The following is a 22051-nucleotide window of genomic DNA, read 5'->3' on the forward strand; positions in this document are numbered from 1 at the left end:
CATCGCTCTCATTCTTTAAGTCCTCATTGTTCACATCTGGCAGCTGTCAATTTTCCTCCAACACTTTTCCCTTCACTTTTTCCCCATTATGTAGATAGGGGCAAAATTGTTTGGTGAATTGGAACGCGCGGGGTTAAAATTTCACCTCACAACATAGCCTATGACGCTCTCGGGGTCCAGACGTGTGACTGTGCAAAATTTTGTGGCTGTAGCTGCGACGGTACAGATGCCAATCCCGGACATACACACATACATACATACACACATTCAGCTTTATATATTAGATATACCTGTATGTAATCTCCTGTATATAGTATATACCTGTGTGTCATCTCACCTATATATAGTATATATCTGTGTGTCATCTCCTGTATATAGTATATACCTGTATGTCATCTCCTCCTATACATAGCATATACCTGTGTCATCTCCTCCTGTATATACTATATACCTGTAGGTAATCTGCTCCTGTATATAGTATATACCTGTGTGTCATCTCCTCCTGTATATAGTATATACCTGTATGTCATCTCCTCCTGTATGTAGTATGTACCTGTATGTCATCTCCTCCTCTATATAGTATATACCTGTGTGTCATCTCTCCTGTATATAGTATATATCTGTGTGTCATCTCCTCCTGTATATAGTATATACCTGTGTGTCATCTCCCCTGTAAATAGTATATACCTGTGTGTCATCTCCTGTATATAGTATATAGCTGTATGCCATCTCCTCCTGTATTAGCCCTCGTTCACACGTTATTTGGTCAGTATTTTTACCTCAGTATTTGTAAGCTAAAATGGCAGCCTGATAAATCCCCAGCCAACAGTAAGCCCACCCCCTGGCAGTATATATTAGCTCACACATACACATAATAGACTGGTCATGTGACTGACAGCTGCCGGATTCCTATATGGTACATTTGTTGCTCTTGTAGTTTGTCTGCTTATTAATCAGATTTTTATTTTTGAAGGATACCAGACTTGTGTGTGTTTTAGGGCGAGTTTCGTGTGTCAAGTTGTGTGTGTTGAGTTGCGTGTGGCGACATGCATGTAGGGACTTTTGTGAGATGAGTTTTGTGTGGCGACATGCGTGTAGCAACTTTTTGTGTGTCGAGTTGCATGTGACAGGTTAGTGTAGCAAGTTGTGTGCAGCAAGTTTTGCGCATGGCGAGTTTTGCGCGTGGCGAGTTTTATGTGTGGTGCCTTTTGAGTATGTGCAAGTTTTGTGTGAGGCAACTTTTGCATGTGTTGCAACTTTTGTGCATGTGGCAATTTTTCTGCGTGTGGCAATTTTTCTGCGTGTGCAAGTTTTGCGTGTGGCGAGTTTTGCACGTGTGGCGAGTTTTGCATGTGGAGAGTTTTGCGCGTGGCGAGTTTTGAGCGGCGACTTTTGTGTTTCTACTTTTATGTGGCGAGGTTGGTGTATATGTGGTGAAATGTGCACTGAGGGTGGTATATGTGTTCGAGCACGTGGTAGTGTGTGGCGCATTTTGTGTGTGTGTTCATATCCCCGTGGTGGTGTGATTATCCCATGTTGGGGCCCCACCTTAGCAACTGTACAGTATATACTCTTTGGTGCCATCGCTGTCATTCTTTAAGTCCCCCTTGTTCACATCTGGCAGCTGTTAATTTGCCTCCAACACTTTTCCTTTCATTTTTTCCCCATTATGTAGATAGGGGCAAAATTGTTTGGTGACTTGGAAAGCGCGGGGTTAAAATTTCACCTCACAATATAGCTTTGACGCTCTCAGGGTCCAGACGTGTGACTGTGCAAAATTTTGTGCCTGTAGCTGCGACGCCTCCAACACTTTTCCTTTCACTTTTTCCCCATTATGTAGATAGGGGCAAAATTGTTTGGTGAATTGGAAAGCGCGGGGTTAAAATTTCACCTCACAACATAGCCTATGACGCTCTCGGGGTCCAGACGTGTGACTGTGCAAAATTTTGTGGCTGTAGCTGCTACGGTTCAGATGCCAATCCCGGACATACATACATACATACATACATACACACACACACACATTCAGCTTTATATATTAGATATGGAAAGCTAGTATCTTTATATACAGATAATAAAACATTTTTTTTTTTTATATCCACATATCCCACTATATTATATTGGTATACATTTTAGCACTTGTTTGGTTTTAATTAGGATATTAATAAAATTGGTTTTATCGTATTTTATATATGCAGGAATTGGTGGTAACTGTATGCATTTCATCTCATTTATTACAACGAATCAGTGCAAGCAATTATCGCACACTCATACTTCTTTGTAGGGGTTAATTGGCTAATTTACTAATTATACTGGTATAGGGTACATATAGTGATCGGCAGTGAGGGGGCGGTAACCCTGACGAAGAGGGACGGAGTCCCTCAAAACGCGTTGGTTTAGTTTTTTGCCCTGTCCGAGACGCCGTAGTATTTGTGACGTCACACGCTGCTTCCTAGCAGCGGCGGCCATTTTTTCATACGCGCATCCAGCATCGCTACCGGCCGGAGCGCTGCTGGCTCTGCACGTTCCCTGATACGGGCATCCTGATATCCACTCCTGTCGCCGGGTGTCTAATATCTAGAACTATTGACACCTACTACCAGCACCTCTATACCAGCCGTACTTCTATCAAGCCACCCCTGGTAAGGAGCAGAGGTTACTTCTATTTTCAACACCTATACTGGCTCTGGTTTTTGGCATTTGCAGTGGCGGCAGTTCATTTGGGTTATTATTATTATTACTACTATTTGCTACTACGACTTTTTGCGATTATCATTATTGATATTTATCATTATTGATCCTTGTGTTTTAAATTGATTGGTTTTATATTGATAGTTTTGAGTAATACACATAGTGTGTTTTAGCGCGGTATCTTAGTTTTAAATAGTTCTCTTGGTTCACCAGTAGGTGTGACGGGCGAGGCACGGCACCCGTCTGATACCAGCAGCTTGCACACTTACTACCGCACTAGCGCCAGTGTGCTATTGTCTGTAAGATTTGTAATGATAAAAAAAAAAAACAATTACAGTATATGAGTGTGCATGTTTATATAATTTTTTTCACTGTTTATTTCATTGCAGCCATTTGGTAAATTCAAAAAAGTTCATTTTTTCTCATTAATGTACACTCTGCACCACATCTTGACTGGAAAAAAAAACAAATGTAGAAATTTGTTTTATTAATTGAAAAAAAAGAAAAACTGAAATATCACATGGTCATAAGTATTCAGACCCTTTGATCAGGCACTCATATTTAAGTCACATGCTGTCCATTTCCTTGTGATCCTCCTTGAGATGGTTCTACTCCTTCATTGGAGTCCAGCTGTGTTTAAATAAACTGATAGGACTTGATTTGGAAAGGCGCACACCTGTCTATATAAGACCTCACAGCTCACAGTGCATGTCAGACCAAATGAGAATCATGAGGTCAAAAGGAACTGGCCAAGGAGCTCAGAGACAGAATTGTAGTAAGGCACACATCTGGCCAAGGTTACAACAGAATTTCTGCAGTACTCAGGGTTGCTAAGAGCACAGTGGCCTCCATAATCCTTAAATGGAAGAAGTTTGGGACCACCAGAAGCCTTCCTAGACCTGGCTGTCCAGCCAAACTGAGCAATCGTGGGAGAAGAGCCTTGGTGAGAGGTAAAGAAGAACCCCAAGATCACTGTGGCTGAGTTCCAGAGATGCAGTAGGGAGATGGGAGAAAGTTCCACAAAGTAAACTATCACTGCAGCCCTCCACAAGTAGGGCCTTTATGGCAGAGTGGCTCAACGGAAGCCTCTCCTCAGTGCACGACATATGAAAGCCTGCATAGAGTTTGCTAAAAAAAAAAAAAAAACACACACACATGAAGGACTCCCAGATTATGAGAAATAAGATAATCTGATCTGATGAGGTGAAGATAGATCGATCTGATGATAGTTCTAAGCGGTATATGTGGAGAAAACCAGGCACTGCTCATCACCTGCCCAATACAATCCCAACAGTGAAACATGGTGGTGGCAGCATCACGCTATTGGGGTGTTTTTCAGCTGCAGGGACAGGGCGACTGGTTGTCATTGAAGGAAACATGAATGCGGCCAAGTACAGAGATATCCTGGATGAAAACCTCTTCGAGAATGATCTGGACCTCACACTTGGCCGAAGGTTCACCTTCCAACAAGACAATGACCCTAAGCACACAGCTAAAATAAAGGAGTGGCTCCAGAACAACTCCGTGACCATTTTTAACTGGCCCAGCCAGAGACCTGACCTAAACCCAATTGAGCATCTCTGGAGAGACCTGAAAATGGCTGTCCACCAACGTTCACCATCCAACCTGACGGAACTGGAGAGGATCTGCAAGGAAGAATGGCAGAGGATCCCCAAATCCAGGTGCGAAAAACTTGTTGCATCATTCCCAAGAGGACTCATGGCTGTACTAGCTCAAAAGGGTGCTTCTACTCAATACTGAGCAAAGGGTCTGGATACTTATGACCAGGTGATATTTCTTTTTTAATAAGTTTGCAAAGATTTCTACATTTCTGGCTTTTTTTTTCAATCAAGATGGGGTGCAGGGTGAACATTGATGAGAAAAAAAATGAACTTTTTTGAATTTTACAAACTTTTGGCTGGCTGCAATAAACCAATCAAACAAGAACAAAGTAAATGACGCACCATAACCAATAATACCAAGTAGTTTCTCCAAATTCAACACAAAACACCACTTTCGCTGACCACGCAGTCACAATTATTCAGCCCCTTCATGACTAGCGTCTTTATGTACTTGCATAAGTCCTTCTGGCTGTTATGACCTGCCACCAACATGATTCAATGTGTCAGACATTGGCAGTCCATTCAATGGCTTCCAGGTCACTAATATTCTTGAGTTTATGTGCAGCAACAGCCTTTTTCAAATCTCAGAGTATTTTCTATGGGAGTCTTCAACTCTGGCGACTGTGATGGGATGCCACTCTAGAATCTTCCAGGACTTCTTCTGAAACCAATTCCCAGTGGACATCGAGGGATCATTGTCCTGTTGGATGGTCTAGATATGCCCAAGCTGGAGCTTCCTCAAAGAAGGCAAGATGTTTTCTTTTATTAAGATTTCTTGATGCACTTGAATCCATCTTGCTCTCCACATGCTGGTTTCCTCTGTCGGACGGAGCAAAACAGTCACAGAGCCTCACCAGGCCACCACCATGCTTCACGACAGGCATCACTGAGTAACGCCATGCTATACTGTAAGCATTACTGAGCCAATCCCATGCTTCACTGTAGGCATCACCGAGCTACCAACATACTTCACTGTATGCATTACTGAGCGAATGCCATCCTTCACTGTAGGCATCATCAAGCCATTGCCATGCTTCACTGTAGCATTACTGAGTCACCACCCTGTTTCACTGTATTCATTATAGTCATTACCAAGTCACCAGCATGCGTCACTGTAAACATCACCGAACCACTACCATGCTTTACTATAGGCATCTTAGGCTAGGTTCACATTTGCGGTTGAGTCCGCAGCATTTTGTACGCAACCGCAAACGCATGGCAAAACGCATGCAAACACATGACAACGCTGCGTTTTTTATCCGCATCAACTTACGCATGACAGAGAAAAAAAATTGCAACATTTGCAAGCGTTTGCATGCGTTCGCGTTTACGCGCATGCGTTTGTTAGGGAAAAAAATTTCAAGGAGAATTTTCTTGACACAAGCCATGCCCAATGGGCGTGTCTCATGGGATTTCTGTATACAGACCCTTGTGCGAATGCATGTCCTTGCGTACGCATGCGTTCCCATAGACTGTAATGCATTTATTTGACGCACTCCGTCTGCATGCGTATGGCAGCGGAAATTTGCCGCCACAAAAATTCTAACATGGTGCATCAGCCGTGCCCAGCTGCACACCACGAAAATACGCTTGTGTAAGTAAACGAGGGCGAATGCATGTACATGCATCTACAATGTAAAAGATATGAAATCAAGACGCATTCGTATGTATGCGTCAGAAATGTTGCGGACAAAACCGCAAATGTGAAACCAGCCTTAGAGCCACCACCATGCTTCACTGTAGGCATCACCAAACTACAGTTATGCTTTGCAGTAGTCATCACAAAGCCATTTTCTTGCTTCACTGTAAGCAGGGTTTTATTTTCAGTGTACGCTTCAATCTTCCTCCTGCTAACATCCAGCTGCTGCATAGGCTCAAAAAATTCAAGTTTTGTTTCATTGCTCCACAGAACAGTATGCCAAAACGTCTGAATTACGTTATACAGTTTTGAGTAATTCTGAGACGCAGTAGTCAGTAAAAGTGGTATTTTGGATTGAGTATCGAGAAATCACTTATATTAGTAATGATGAGATATTTACATTGTTCATGTTAACTGAACCCGCCAACTTTGGAGGGACCAGGTAGCCATCTGATGTGCATGGGGGCTCCCAACTCTCCCCTGATAAGTGACATCTAGGATAAGGAGGTTGCTTAATTGGAATTTCCATGTCCGCTCCTTTGGTTTTCAGAAGAGACAATTTGATGCCATAGGAGTCTGGTAGTGGTTTTCTCCTCTATCCTCACTGAAAACACATAGCATTTGTGTGTATAAGGGAAGTCAGAAAAGATCGAGGTCAGATGAAAGATCGTTAGGTAGATCGCCATTTAAACGTGTATCACCAGTGTAAGAGGTAGACATAGAATACATAGAAAGATATGGGAGAGAGACAGGTACTACAAAAACCTGAGATTTATAGACGTTATGTAGATAGATATAGATGTAGATTTTATTAAACATTAATTTTTTTCAAAAGAACGTTTGTACGAAACTTGAGAACCTCGGCCGCCCCAATACAAAGCTGTCTGTGCAAGCGGCATAGCCACGATAATTCTGTAGGCACTTGGACTGTGTATTTACACCTTTAAAAAGCACAGACGTTCAGTAAAAGATCTCTCCGTGCCAAACCCATTAGATAATATTGTGGATCATCACACTCCACCGGCACTTCTGTCACAACATTATATCCCACGTCATCATCAAATTCACATATTTAGTTAGGACAATGGGAGTATGGGGCATATAGTGGAAATGTGATGAGAAGTCATGTCAGGTACAAAGGATAAAAAATGTTTTAAAAAGTTCACTTATGCAACATGTAAGAAAAAAGAAGTCTACGCAATCAGGAATTCAGGACACCATAGAAGAAAGACATAGAAAGAAACTGACAAAAATCACACTTCACAATCAGTAGTACGCAGCTATTATACCAGATGGAAAAGGGAGGGTGCGAGATAGGAAGGTAGGAAGGTAGTGATTTGACAGATAAATATGAAAAATTGAAGAGAGAGGTGGATAAGAGATAGATGTGAGCCGGCCGTATAAGGAGGACCGAGATCGAAACGAAGTGCACTGCCTGGCTGGCGGCTCTCCGGACCAGACAGGGACAGATTCATAGACATAGAAGGCGCTGTCACGACTAGGTTAGGAGGGACACCGGCCAGTCCGTGCATTGCGATCCGATCTCTATCCGATTTATATGGCCATCTGACTGTGCCCATAGATAGATCAATCTGTCCATTAAGGAAGAATAAGTGATTGAGAATCGGCTTTGGTGCAAATGAAAGTGTCAACAGGAGCCATGGAGAGGAACAGCAATAAACCCTCCCAAAATGGGAACGGTGCAGGTGGTGACCACAAGCTATTCTCTCCTTCCACACTAATTCTTCAATAGTTTTGCATTTTGTCCTTGTACCCGCAGGTTGCATCAGTAGTCCATGTCCTCCAGGATGGTCCTTCCATTCATAAGTGCAATCACAAGAAGGTTTCCTAGCACAGTCTCAAGAACATGGAGCAGATACCAGAACATGAGGAAAACTGGACAAGGCCATAAAAAGGCATCACCCAAGCAACAGGATCTGCAACTTGGTGAAATAGGAACAGGAGGAGCAGTGTCAGAGCCCAACAAAATGACCTCCTGATGTGCATGTATCTGACCAAAACTGTCAGAAACAGACTCCGCGAGGATGGCATGAGGGCCCGATGTCCTGTAGAGGGACAAGTGCGCTGAGCCCATCATCGGGTGGCTCAACTGACATTCAACAAAAAAACAACAAAATTGGAGGGTCCACCAATATGTAATATCCAAGATACCATGATTCATGTACCAGGATGAAACTCACAGTGCCATGATCAGACCTTACACTGGTCCATTGGGCCCTTGTGGTGTAGACCAAAGCTCGGTCTCCTGTGCTCAGAGTCTGTAGGCAGTTACTGAAGACAAAGCCATTGATGCCATTGACTGGTCTTCACGTTCCCCAGACCTGAATCCAACTGGTGATCTCTGGGACATATTATATCAGTTCATCAGATGCTACCATATAGAGCCAGAGACCAGGAACTCACTAATGCCCTAAACATCATCTGCCGTCTCACTGGGAGCACGTCCAGACCATTTACATGAAAGTGGAGGCCATGCACACCACTGAGTAACATTCGGTTTACATGATGAAATTTACACAAAGTGGATATAATTTTTTTTTACTTTGCTATCCAGAGTTTTTTGGGATACAGCCCTCATGTGGTTGACAATATTGGTTTCAATTAAAGGATGACACGTCATTTTGTTCTTGAAAACTCACACAATTTATATATCAGTAAAAGGGTTTTTTTTTACTTGAATTTTTAGGTCACCAAAATCCAGTGTGTGATATAAGAGCTAGGCTAAATGTCTAGATGGAAATAGATGTCCAGTGCCCGGAAAAAGTATTCACTCCCCTTGCCTTTTTACCTATTTTCAGAGACAGCACAGAGGCCAAAAGCAACCCTGAAGGAGCTGCAGAGCTCCCAAGCAGAGACTGGAGTAAATGTCCATATGACCACAATAAGCCGTACGCTTCATAAAAGGTGGCCTTTATGAAAAAGTAGTCAGAAAAAAGCTTTTACTTACACACAAAAATTGTAAGGCTCGTTTTGAGCTTCCCAAAAGACATGCAGGAGATTCCCCAAAAGTATGGAGGAAGGTGCTGTGTTCAGATGAGGCCAAAATTGAACTTTTTGACCATCACTGTAATCGCTATGTCTGGCACCAAACCAACGAAGCTCATCACCCCAAGAACACCATCCTCACAGTGAAACATGGTGGTGGCAGCATCATGCTGTGGAGATGTTTTTTGCAGCAGAGACAGGGAAAATGGTCCGAGTCGAGGGGAAGATTGTTGGTAAAAAATACAGGGATATTCTTGACCAAAAACTGTTTTGGTCTGTCAGTGATTTGAGACTGGGACGGAAGTTCACTTTCCAACAAGATAAAGACCCAAAGCATACCGCTAAAGCAACAGTCGTTTAAAGGCAAATGTGTAAATGTTGTGGCGTGGCCTATGCAAACCCCAGACCTTAATCCAATTGAGAATCTGTGGTCAGACTTGAAGATAGAAGGTTTCTTCTGGTGAACTGCAAACAAGAAGAAGCTGGAGTAGTTTTGCCTTGAAAAATAGATGAAAATCCCAGTGTCAAGTTGTGGAAACCTCAGAGACTTAACCAAAGAAACTTGCAGCTGTAATTGCTGCAAAAGGAGACTCTACAAAGAACTGACTTTAGGGGGGGTGAATATTTAAGCACACTTCATCTTCTTAACATGAACTGATACAAACCCTCTAACAAAAAAACAAAAACAACTGTAAACTTCCATGTTGTGAGGTAGAAATACACAAAAAATGCCAAGGGGGGTAAATACTTTTGCAAGCCACTACATAGACAGTGTTCTTTAACCCTGGTAAATTCTGAAAACATGACCTGTTGGTTCTGGAGGATTGGAGTTGGGGAACACTGATATAGATAGATTAAATATAGAGAGAGATGATGTGAAATAAATCGATAGATATGTGCAAAGATAAAGGTTTATACCTGTTCATTTTGAGACCACTTTCCTTGCAGTCTTAACGATGGAATTTCCCAAACTGACAGTTTTCCAGAGAAATGAACGGCTGCCAAAAGATTTCCATCGGGAGAAAGACTCATCTTATAAATACCATCCTGTAAGGAAAAAAATAAAAAAATGACCCAAAATTGCAACTTCATACACAGACTACAAACATCACCATCAAAATATGAAAATGGTCATCTGTACTTTGGGTGCCTCGATCATAAGCCGACCAGAGAGCCCTGCTAAGCCAGAAAGCAGCTCTAGTTTGTGGAGAACCTAGTTGGAAATGTTTTAAATCCTTGCAGCTCCTCCGCTGGTAAAAATAGGTATTACCTAGTTCTTGTTGAAATCTATGGGTTGTTTCTATAATGCACAGATGAGTTGGGTCCTCCAGAAAGACGAATTCTTTGAAACTGCTCATAAAAGGTAGTCTTCCTCAACTAACTTATAATTACCTACCAGATGTAGAAACATGAGTTTTCCAGACCAGATGACACCTTAATATTACAAATCATAAGATTTTTTCTCGTACCAAGCACAGGGGTGTGTATAATGGTATAAATGCTAGGTAACCGCTACCGGAACATGCCCATGTTGGCGCCATAACCGGCACAGTATGCTATCCGCCTTCTTCATGATACCACCTTCAGTCTCTTCTTCATCTTCACCTCTAGACTCACAAACACACCTTAATGCAAAAATATTCTCTAAAGCTCAAAAAGCTGATATAAAAGGGATATAAAAAAATAGAACAGATTTACGAGTGAAGCTCAACCTCGGTTTGTTCTCTTTATGTGGCACCGGAGGACTGAAGCGCGTAAAGTGTAACAGAGCGCACCAGAGATGTGAGGGAAGCCTCCACATTTCTACACCGTATGGGTCGCAGAAGAATAAAAAACACACCAGACAACTACGTGTTGGCCTAATCTGCCATTTCAGATGGAAATCTATGACACCTCTATATCAATTCTGTGTGACTGTTAATATTCTAGCTTCTACTACATAAGATCATATTGTCGAGGTCTAGAAAAAACATCAAAACTTGGCCAGAATACTGGAATATTTCACCTGTTCTTAGAACAATTTGGGCACAAATTAGGCTGCAAGCTGAAAGCAAGGACCTCCAAAGTGGTATTTTCCGAAATACTGCCTGTACCACGTGCCACGCCAGAGAGGCAACGGGAAATTAGGGAGGTTAATAAGTGGCTCAAGAATTGGTGTAGGAAGGAGGGGTTTGGGTTCCTGCAGAACTGGGCCGACTTCTCAGTTGGCTACAGGCTCTACGCTAGGGACGGGCTGCACCTCAATGGGGAAGGTGCAGCTGTGCTGGGGGAGAAAATGGTTAGAAGGTTGGAGGAGTGTTTAAACTAGGGATTGGGGGGGAGGGTATTCATTTTATAGGTGGGGAAGATAGTGCAGATAGAGACCTGGGCACAAATAAGGAAGTTGGGGGTGGCGGAGGCATGGGGGGTGGGGTTAGAACAGTTAGTAATTTAAGAAAGAATAGAGGTACAGAGAGGAACATCAAGTGCATGTATACTAATGCCAGAAGCCTCGCCAACAAAATGGATGAATTAGAACTAATGTTGTTGGAGCATAATTGTGACATGGTGGGGAATGGGGATATCTGAGACGTGGCTGGATGAGAGCCATGACTGGGCTGTTAACTTGCAGGGCTATAGCCTGTTCAGAAATGACCGTACAGATAAGCGAGGGGGAGGGGTGTGTCTGTATGTAAAATCTTCCTTAAAACCCATCCTGCGTGATAATATAGGTGAATTTAATGAAAATGTAGAGTCCCTGTGGGTGGAGATAAGGGGAGGGGGAAAAAATAATAAATTACTGATAGGGGTTTGTTATAAATCTCCGAAAATAATGGAAGCAATGGAGAATATCCTCGTAAAGCAAACAGATGAAGCTGTGACTCAAGGAGAAGTCATTATTATGGGGGACTTCAACTACCCTGAAATAGATTGGGGAACAGAAACCTGCAGTTCCAGCAAAGGTAATCGGTTTTTGACAACTATGGGAGACAATTACCTTTCACAACTGGTTCAGGACCCAACAAGGAGGGGGGCACTGCTAGACCTAATATTAACCAACAGGCCAGACCGCATATCAAATATAAGGGTTGGGGGTCACTTGGGGAATAGTGATCACAAAATAATAAGTTTTCATGTAACCTTTAATAAGATGGGTAGTAGGGGGGTGACAAGGACACTAAACTTCAGGAGGGCAAATTTCCAACGGATGAGAGAGGATCTTGGTGCAATTAACTGGGACGATATCCTGAGACATAAAAATACACAAAGAAAATGGGAGACGTTTATTAGCATCCTGGATAGGACCTGTGCACAGTATATACCGTATGGGAATAAATATACTAGAAATAGGAGGAAACCAATATGGCTAAATAGAGCTGTAAGGGGCGCAATAAGGGACAAAAAGAAAGCATTTAGAGAATTAAAGGAAGTAGGTAGTGAGGAGGCATTAAATAAAAACAGAAAATTAAATAAATTCTGTAAAAAGCAAATCAAGGCAGCAAAGATTGAGACAGAGAGACTCATTGCCAGAGAGAGTAAAAATAATCCCAAAATATTCTTTAACTATATAAATAGTAAGAAACTAAAAAATGACAGTGTTGGCCCCCTTAAAAATAGTCTGGGTGAAATGGTGGATGAGGATGAGGTAAAAGCCAATATGCTAAATGACTTTTTTCATCAGTATTTACAAAAGAAAATCCCATGGCAGACAAAATGACTAGTGATAAAAATTCCCAATTAAATGTCACCTGCTTAACCCAGCAGGAAGTACGGCGGCATCTAAAAATCGCTAAAATTGACAAATCTCCGGGCCCGGATGGGATACACCCCCGAGTACTGCAGGAATTAAGTATAGTCATTGATAGACCATTATTTTTAATCTTTAAAGACTCCATAATAACAGGGTCTGTACCACAGGACTGGCGTATAGCAAATGTGGTGCCAATATTCAAAAAAGGGGCAAAAACTGAACTCGGTAATTATAGGCCAGTAAGCTTAACCTCTACTGTGGGTAAAATCCTGGAGGGCATTCTAAGGGATGCTATACTGGAGTATCTGAAGAGGAATAACCTCATGACCCAGTATCAGCACGGGTTTACTAGGGACCGTTCATGTCAGACTAATTTGATCAGCTTCTATGAAGAGGTAAGTTCCGGACTGGACCAAGGGAACCCAGTGGACGTAGTATATATGGACTTTTCCAAAGCTTTTGATACGGTGCCACACAAAAGGTTGTTACATAAAATGAGAGTAATGGGGATAGGGGAAAATATGTGTAAGTGGGTTGAGAGCTGTCTCAGGGATAGGAAACAAAGGGTGGTTATTAATGGAGCACACTCGGACTGGGTCACGGTTAGCAGTGGGGTACCACAGGGGTCAGTATTGGGCCCTCTTCTTTTTAACATATTTATTAATGACCTTGTAGGGGGCATTCAGAGTAGAATTTCAATATTTGCAGATGACACTAAACTCTGCAGGGTAATCAATACAGGGGAGGACAATTTTATATTACAGGATGATTTATGTAAACTAGAAGCTTGGGCTGATAAATGGCAAATGAGCTTTAATGGGGATAAATGTAAGGTCATGCACTTGGGTAGAAGTAATAAGATGTATAACTATGTGCTTAATTCTAAAACTCTGGGCAAAACCGTCAATGAAAAAGACCTGGGTGTATGGGTGGATGACAAACTCATATTCAGTGGCCAGTGTCAGGCAGCTGCTACAAAGGCAAATAAAATAATGGGATGTATTAAAAGAAGCATAGATGCTCATGAGGAGAACATAATTTTACCTCTATACAAGTCACTAGTTCGACCACACTTAGAATACTGTGCACAGTTCTGGTCTCCGGTGTATAAGAAAGACATAGCTGAACTGGAGCGGGTGCAGAGAAGAGCGACCAAGGTTATTAGAGGACTGGGGGGTCTGCAATACCAAGATAGGTTATTACACTTCGGGCTATTTAGTTTGGAAAAACGAAGGCTAAGGGGTGATCTTATGTTAATGTATAAATATATGAGGGGACAGTACAAAGACCTTTCTGATGATCTTTTTAATCATAGACCTGAGACAGGGACAAGGGGGCATCCTCTACGTCTGGAGGAAAGAAGGTTTAAGCATAATAACAGACGCGGATTCTTTACAGTAAGAGCAGTGAGACTATGGAACTCTCTGCCGTATGATGTTGTAATGAGTGATTCATTAATTAAATTTAAGAGGGGACTGGATACCTTTCTGGAAAAGTATAATGTTACAGGGTATATACACTAGATTCCTTGATAAGGCGTTGATCCAGGGAACTAGTCTGATTGCCGTATGTGGAGTCGGGAAGGAATTTTTTTCCCCATGGTGGAGTTACTCTTTGCCACATGGGGTTTGTTTGCCTTCCCCTGGATCAACATGTTAGGGCATGTTAGGTTAGGCTATGGGTTGAACTAGATGGACTTACAGTCTTCCTTCAACCTTAATAACTATGTAACTATGTAACAAATCAAGCCAGACATGTCAAGCAAGGATCACCAAGCTATGACTTGTCTACTTTGGACAAATCATAAAAGAGCAATCAATGGAGAAGAACATCATAGCGGAAGAATATAAGGAACCAGGTGAAAAGGAAGACCAACAACTGGGATGGCTTGATACAATCAAGATAATGGCGGAGAAGACCCTGGTGGACCTATACAAGATCGATCTTCCTACAGATCGTTCATCTATCAATTCGCCATGGCTCGAGTTCGAGCTGAAGGTCGTTAATAATAATGTTAGAATATGTCCATGGGTTTGAGCCTAAACACCGGCATACACATTACATGTTTGGCTGGCAGCTATCTCTCCCGACTTTACCTAAACAGGAATTCTCTGCTTGGCACACAGACGTGAAGGATTCTTACTCTGCTATCTCTATGTAGGCAGCAGCTGCATGGAGGATGTTTTACAGCAGTACTGATCAATGAGATAGACACTTACTAGAAAGCAGCAGCATGGGCCTGTGGGTGCCAATGCCGCTCTCCTCCTCCTCATTCCACTTCTCCTCTTCCCTGCCCTCTCCATAGACTTCAATAGGCAGCTGATACCTGATCCATATCTGAGCTTTCTATCCTTCTATTTCTCCAAGATATATTTCAAAATGTATTATATTTTATCTAGTTGAACTTCAATTTCTAGGTGACCCAAGTAGTATATTTAGGAATATTTACCCCCTCCAAAATCCCTTAAAGGGAAAAAAAAACAATACTGTCCTTTAAGGAGTTTATTAGCTCAGGTAAGGCGTTATCCGAGCACGCTCTGGTGCTAGCAGAGTGTCTTCAGCATGCTCAAAAAATATGTTTGAGTCCCCGCGGCTGCATGTCTCGCAGCTTTTCGACACATGCAGGGATCATCTAACAAACAGGCAATCTCTACAGATGTTGTGGAGGTCGAACAGCTGCGAAATATGCTGCTGTGAGGACTTCAACATATTTTTCAAGCACGCAAAAGACACTCTGTTAGCGTAAGTATACTGAACTAACACCTTATCCCAGCACGTTCGCTTATCGCTAGAGTTTATACCAAATAGGACTGTACTCCTTTAAGGTATGTTCACACTATCTTTCCGGTTTCTTCTTTTCAAGCGGAAGATTTGGGAGGGGGTTTGGCTGTTGGCTTTTGATTTCCGCCAGCTATGTGTTTCTCTGGATTACAGAGAATATATACACTTGAAAGATCTTATTGAGGACAATGGCAGGAGCCTGGGCGAGTCTGGCGCTGCCCCAGCCAGCTTCTGCCATTGCAGGCGATTGACAGGTCTCTCTCAGCCTCAGGCTCTGGTCTCCGGTCGGATTTTCTAACTATACTGTCCCTGAAATCCTGGGGTGTTTAAGAGAAAAAATTTACCTGGCTGAAATAGTACAGCCATGCTCCGACTCAGGCTGCCTGAAGTTTTGGGCAGCAGGAATCAGGAGACCGGTTCCCTTTAAATCGATGAAAAAAGCAGTATAATATTTTGGTGTCGGAGACTCAATTTGGACCGAACAACCCCATTAAAGAAGACCTTACACCTAATTTTTCATGTTGAGCTGGATCACATGTTGAGCGTAGTCACTTTTTTTTGTTGGTTTTTTTCACTTTTGCTTTACCTTTGCACAGAAATTAAGTCAAAATATTGACACCTAATGAGTTAACCTTAGTTAAGTCCAAGTGGGCGTCACCAGAGAGCTTTCACTGGGGGCGTGTACTACTTTAGTGAGTTACTATCTGATAACACCCATTTGTAGTTCAGGCAAGTTTTTGAAAAATCGACTTTTCTTCTAACATCACCGATATCAGATTCAATGTCATCTTTGGCTGCATGGAGACAAGTTCAGCTCCATTTCTGTTCATATACCATTAGCATACACAAACAGACTGTACACTACACACATGTTCAGCTTGTCCTGGCTATAAACCAGGCGAACCATCTGTTTATGGGACGTCCCCGGAGGCCACGAATCCGGCTACTACATAAATTCATAGGCATTAGTAATGTAATAAACGCCCCAGAGCGGGACGAGGATAACATTGCTGCCTCCAACACATCTCACAGGACGAGCTCGGACTCCGATCTCGAGGGAGACGCATCTGTTTTACCTGATTGTTACATTAGCAGCGCTTACTGACAACGCAGGCGGAAAATAAAATGCACATATTGCAATGAACAGCAGTTAGTGGCTACACTTGTGTGAGGTTTTACTAGATCGCCTCCACAAAAGGCCACAATGATACGGCCCATTTACAGAGGAGATACCGGCTAAGGATTTCTGAGTCAATAAAATAGGATCTAACCCTTGATCAACCATCTACTGGATAGGGGCACAACTTAGTTATTTCGCAGGGTGATATGACACGATTGCATCAGTCAATCTGTAATGACCACCATTCTCAAAAAATGTTTTGCACCATAATTTTCCTTCTCAACGACCAGCCAAAGTGGATTTTTTTTTTAAGGAATTTATATATTTTCAAACTATGTAAAGTCTCATTGATACTGGAATTCATCTTAAAAGGCTTGGGACTCAAATCTGCAGTCACTCTACAGCGACATGTAAAAGTTAGGGCACCCCTGATCAAAATTACTGTTATTGTGAATAGTTAAGATTAAATGACCTCTAAAAGGGCTAAAGTTAAAGATGACACATTTCCTTTGTACTTTGGGCAAAATATATATTTACATTTTTATGTAACTTCTACATTTTAAAAATTACAAAAAAGAAAGATGGGTAGATACAAAAGTTTGGGCACCCTGCACGGTTAGTACCCCTTTTGAAAGTATCACAGCTTGTAAACACTTTTTGTAGCCAAAGAGTCTTTCAATTCAATTTTCATCCATTCTTCCTTGGAAAATTCCTCCACTTCTGTGAGATTCCTGGGTCATCTTGCGTGTTTTTTTTTTTTTTTTTTGTTTTTTTAAAAGGTCCCCATGCCATTGCCCTGAAACACAACCCCAAAACATCATTGGTCCACCACCATGCTTAATGATAGGCGAGCTGTTCTTTTCTGTGCCCTTTTTCTCCACAGATACCTTTGATCATTGTGGCCAAAGAGTTTTATTTTAACCTCATCGGTCTACTGAACTTGTTTCCAAAATGCATCAGCCTTGCTTAGATGTTCTTTTGCATAAAATTCTGATGCAGAATTTTATGAAGAGGATGCAGAAGAGTTTTTTTCTGATTTGCCTCTCTACCAATCCTACAAGCAGCTCTTACTGAAATTCTGCTTGGTCTTCTAGACCTCTTCTTGACCACCATTGTTCCTGTTAACTGCTATTTTTCAATTACGTTTCGAACTGAGGAAAGGGCAACTTGAAAGCGCTTCGCTATCTTCTTCTAGCCTCCTCCTGCTTTGGGGGCCTCCACCATTTTCAGAGTGCTAGGCAGCTGTTTAGTGTAAGTGAATATAAGAAACATTGTAATATATCTTAAAAGCAAAATCTGCTTTCTCCTCTTATGAGCCACTACTCATCCTACTCCTCCCAACAATCCAAAAAAACAACAACTACTCAACACCCCCAAGTTCAGTTGCATCCGCCTACTATACTCTATGCAGAGAGGCAGGGATTATGGAGAGAGAAAACAAGTAGTGGAAGACAGAAAGATCACGATTTGTTTTCTAACAAATACTTAACCTCCCTTCCGAGCTGTATTCACATCCACACAGCTCAGTACTAGTGTACAATTTTCTCTTATACTGCTGCTACTTCGGCTTACTTACTAACTAAGGAATGAAGAACAGGAATCCCTGTGTGCCATGCTATGTAAGGCATACATCACAGCAGCTAGTGTCCTTCCACCAGCTCAGAGTCAATTGTAAAATTCAGAGATCTAGCCTGCAGAGGGGGAAACTGGTGCAAGGTACAAGTTATATAATGGTCAGAAAGTGTAATTCCTCATGTACACACACAAAAAAAAGCTTATCCTAAAAAGCTACATAAAACGTATAATAACCCATGCTGGCAAAAAAAGGGTTGGACTGTTGTGATGAGTAATTTTGCCAGCAAGGAGGGTAAATTAACACTAGGCATTTTTTCGCACTTATTTTTGCAGCAAAACTTTTCCCTTGGCAGGAAAGAAGCTGAAGAACAAAAGAATGTTACCTTTTTTTTTTCGCGTTTTTTGTGCGTTTTTTGCTACAGTTTTGGCATGCTAGATTTGTCTCTTGTGCATGCTGATTAAGTTTAGTGTTGAAAAAAAAAGTCCTATTCGATAGAATCAGGTTTTGGCACACAAAAAAAACAGCAAAATCTGACACCTGCCTTTTTGGTACGTTTTTCGGCGTTTTTTCACCACTCATTCATTTCAATGAGTAAAAAAACCCTGAAAGAAGTGACATGCTTCATTGTGCAAAAAACCATGCAAAGCATAAAATCCTGATGACAAAAAACCCAGTGTGTCGGAGAATCTCAGACTTAGCTGGTACTGTAAAACACGGCTGAAAATTTGCATTAAAAAAAACACAAAAAAAATCACTGCAAAAATGCCTAGTGTGAACTTAGATTAACGATGCATGCTGCACTATTCGTGCCTGAAAAAAAAAAACCTTAGCGTCACACTGCCAGCTATCAGCCCTAACAAAGCCACTGACTGCAGCATAGCCGGCAGCCATTCCAGCACGTGAGCAACGCAAATTATGTCCTGAAATCAGTATTTACACACTGAAACCCCATTATGCCACAATAAACACAATTTCCGTTTTTTTTCCTTGGTAAGCCGCTCTCCCCGTCCTTCCCTCCCGTACACCGATGATTCTCAATCATATTGTGTTCCACATGCTGGAGCTAAATTAATGAAGTAAATCCCCATTACCTGTTCGGCTCCATGTCTGTTAGATAATCGCAACTTAATAATCCGCCACAATCCTTTTCCCTTCAGCGCCTGCAAAACGAGATCAAGTCACGCGTTACAGTGACAACTGAAATTAGAGACAAATATCAGCAATTTATTTTTATTTTTGCATACGAACATTCACGCAATGTAGGCAAATGTGAAAAAGACAGGGATAAATAAAGCGCTTAGGACATTACACTTCCCAGGACGCAAGCTAAGCCCCTTCAGGCAATGGGAAGATTGTGCATTACAGGTACATCAGAAGCTCCGTGTTACGGCTGGAAATCCCTTTGTTTATCTCGGTATTGCCTTAATAGAAATGAAAGAAACAACCGGAAAGGGACTAAGACTTGTGCTTATACATCTGCCGGGTACAGAGGCCGTCTCCTGCACACGCCAGGTTACTAAAGCTAAGGCACAAAGCCGAACTATGGAGCCATGTTAGTGAGGACGCTCAGCCCTGGGAGACGCAACAGCAAAAGGAGGGAACTCTGGAAAATAGAACATTTCATGCTACAGGCTAGCACCTAGACACTGGGGGGAACAAGCAAGCAATCAGCAAACTACCCCTTCAACAGCAAGGGTCCTTCCCCCTCCCCCCTCCTCTCCAACAAGGGGCCTCCCCCTCCTCTCCAACAAGGGGCCTCCCCCTCCTCTCCAACAAGGGGCCTCCCCCTCCTCTCCAACAAGGGGCCTCCCCCTCCTCTCCAACAAGGGGCCTCCCCCTCCTCTCCAACAAGGGGCCTCCCCCTCCTCTCCAACAAGGGGCCTCCCCCTCCTCTCCAACAAGGGGCCTCCCCCTCCTCTCCAACAAGGGGCCTCCCCCTCCTCTCCAACAAGGGGCCTCCCCCTCCTCTCCAACAAGGGGCCTCCCCCTCCTCTCCAACAAGGGGCCTCCCCCTCCTCTCCAACAAGGGGCCTCCCCCTCCTCTCCAACAAGGGGCCTCCCCCTCCTCTCCAACAAGGGGCCTCCCCCTCCTCTCCAACAAGGGGCCTCCCCCTCCTCTCCAACAAGGGGCCTCCCCCTCCGCCTCCTCTCAAACAAGGGGCCTCCCCCTCTCCAACAAAGGGCCTCCCCCTCTCCAACAAAGGGCCTCCCCCTCTCCAACAAAGGGCCTCCCCCTCTCCAACAAAGGGCCTCCCCCTCTCCAACAAAGGGCCTCCCCCTCTCCAACAAAGGGCCTCCCCCTCTCCAACAAAGGGCCTCCCCCTCCGCCTCCTCTCAAACAAGGGGCCTCTCCCGTCCTTCTCCTCCTCTCTAAGGGGTCTCCCCTCCTCCAACAAGCACACCCCCCCCAACCAAGAGTGAGTGACCTTCTCGTACTACAAGGGGCCTCCCCCTAACACTGTGTATAGGAGTTAATTTACACAGGTTAGCCAATAGAGGACAGTGCTGTCCCACTGACCATCTCTACAGTCACAAATTAACAATTAGATATATAAAGGATACTGCACCGGCCATTGGGAAGGGGCGATATTTACGCCTGTACGGCATTATGCATTAAGGAAGCCGCACAAATGAAAGCTGCCGTCTCAGCACAGGAGATCAGAGCCTGTGGTTATTCGCACATTGCAACTGATGATTTTTTAATTTACTGTAAACACGTTAAACTGCAGAAAATTTAACTAAAGACATTAAAGATTCTCTGATAAATAATTAAAGACTGCAAATGAATACTAAAATGCGCGCAAGGCTTTTTCTCATTACTTACCGTGCCCACGTCGTCCTTGTAATTAGTGACCTGTTTGTAATGAGGGGAGCCGGACAGCACTCTCCAGGATGTGAGCCCACACTGCGTCGCCTCCGATGCTCCATCTTCATTTGTCTCGCTGCCTCCAACTAGCAGGAGCCTGAAAATGCACAGACGGGAAGAATTTCCAATTTAAACCACCATTTGTGGGTCTGTAGTGGAGGAAGATATTTTTTTTCGGAGCCCAACGAACTAAACTACGGCAGTTGTGCAGGGACTATTATGAAAATCTGGCTTTGTACGGCAAACACACTCATGGCAGGCGGCCCTGGCACAGGGATGGGGGGCTAACAGTCACTATAACTCCCGGTTTTCGCCTGAGAAGTATTTATGAAGAGGGGAAAACCAATCAATAATGGTCAAAAAGACCCCAGTTTTAACAAGAACTCCCATAAAATTATGGAATAGTGCTAGGATAAATCTTGACTTTGCGGTATCTGTGAGCTCTGACCTCCATGACAACCAACAATTCGGAGAGTGAAGAGGACAAAGATCTGGTGTAGTACTATCACCCAGGGGTGGACATACCATTGCTGCAACCTGGGCAGCCACACAGGCACTAAAAGGTAAGGAGGCCACTTCCAGCACCAAAGCAGGTGGAATTGGGCACAACGATGACCTACTGGACTACAAAAGGGCCCATATACTATTCATGCACAGGGGCCCCCCGTGTGTGTCCACTCCTGCTACCACTCCTTGGACCGGTTTCAAGTGTCAAATATTCACATTCCAAGTACAGTGTGGGATGTCTATAAAACGGTAGAGAAGTGGGTCTACCGGCTCAAGCTCGACAACCTCGACTATATAAATGGGGTTATTGAGTTTGGGTCAGGAGATCTGCAGACAGTCCAACCATTCTATACTTCGACCATGAATGTCAAAATATGTGAAACTGGCCTCACGGTTTTTCAAGCTCAGATGCCCGAAGAGCTGCTTTTCAGTAACAAATACACCCAAACTATGAAGGTAGCGGACTTGTCTTACTGCTTCTATCACTAGATATCAGAATTAACAAAACCATGG

At 43.1% G+C, this 22051-nt stretch overlaps 1 protein-coding gene across 2 annotated transcripts in view; it reads right to left on the reverse strand.

Annotated features, from left to right (window-relative positions):
* Positions 1-22051, reverse strand: part of NBAS (NBAS subunit of NRZ tethering complex) — a 670356-nt gene that overhangs the window by 534760 nt on the left and 113545 nt on the right. For both annotated transcript variants that reach the window (XM_077291450.1, XM_077291451.1), the window contains exons 10-12: positions 20990-21128; positions 19257-19325; positions 9877-10005 (exon numbers count right to left, since the gene is read on the reverse strand). In XM_077291450.1, the coding sequence (XP_077147565.1) occupies positions 9877-10005; positions 19257-19325; positions 20990-21128 (337 nt within the window). The remainder of the gene's footprint in view (positions 1-9876; positions 10006-19256; positions 19326-20989; positions 21129-22051) is intronic.

The sequence above is a fragment of the Ranitomeya variabilis genome, chromosome 2 (genome assembly GCF_051348905.1).
Source record: "Ranitomeya variabilis isolate aRanVar5 chromosome 2, aRanVar5.hap1, whole genome shotgun sequence".
NCBI classification, from domain to species: Eukaryota; Metazoa; Chordata; class Amphibia; order Anura; family Dendrobatidae; genus Ranitomeya; species Ranitomeya variabilis.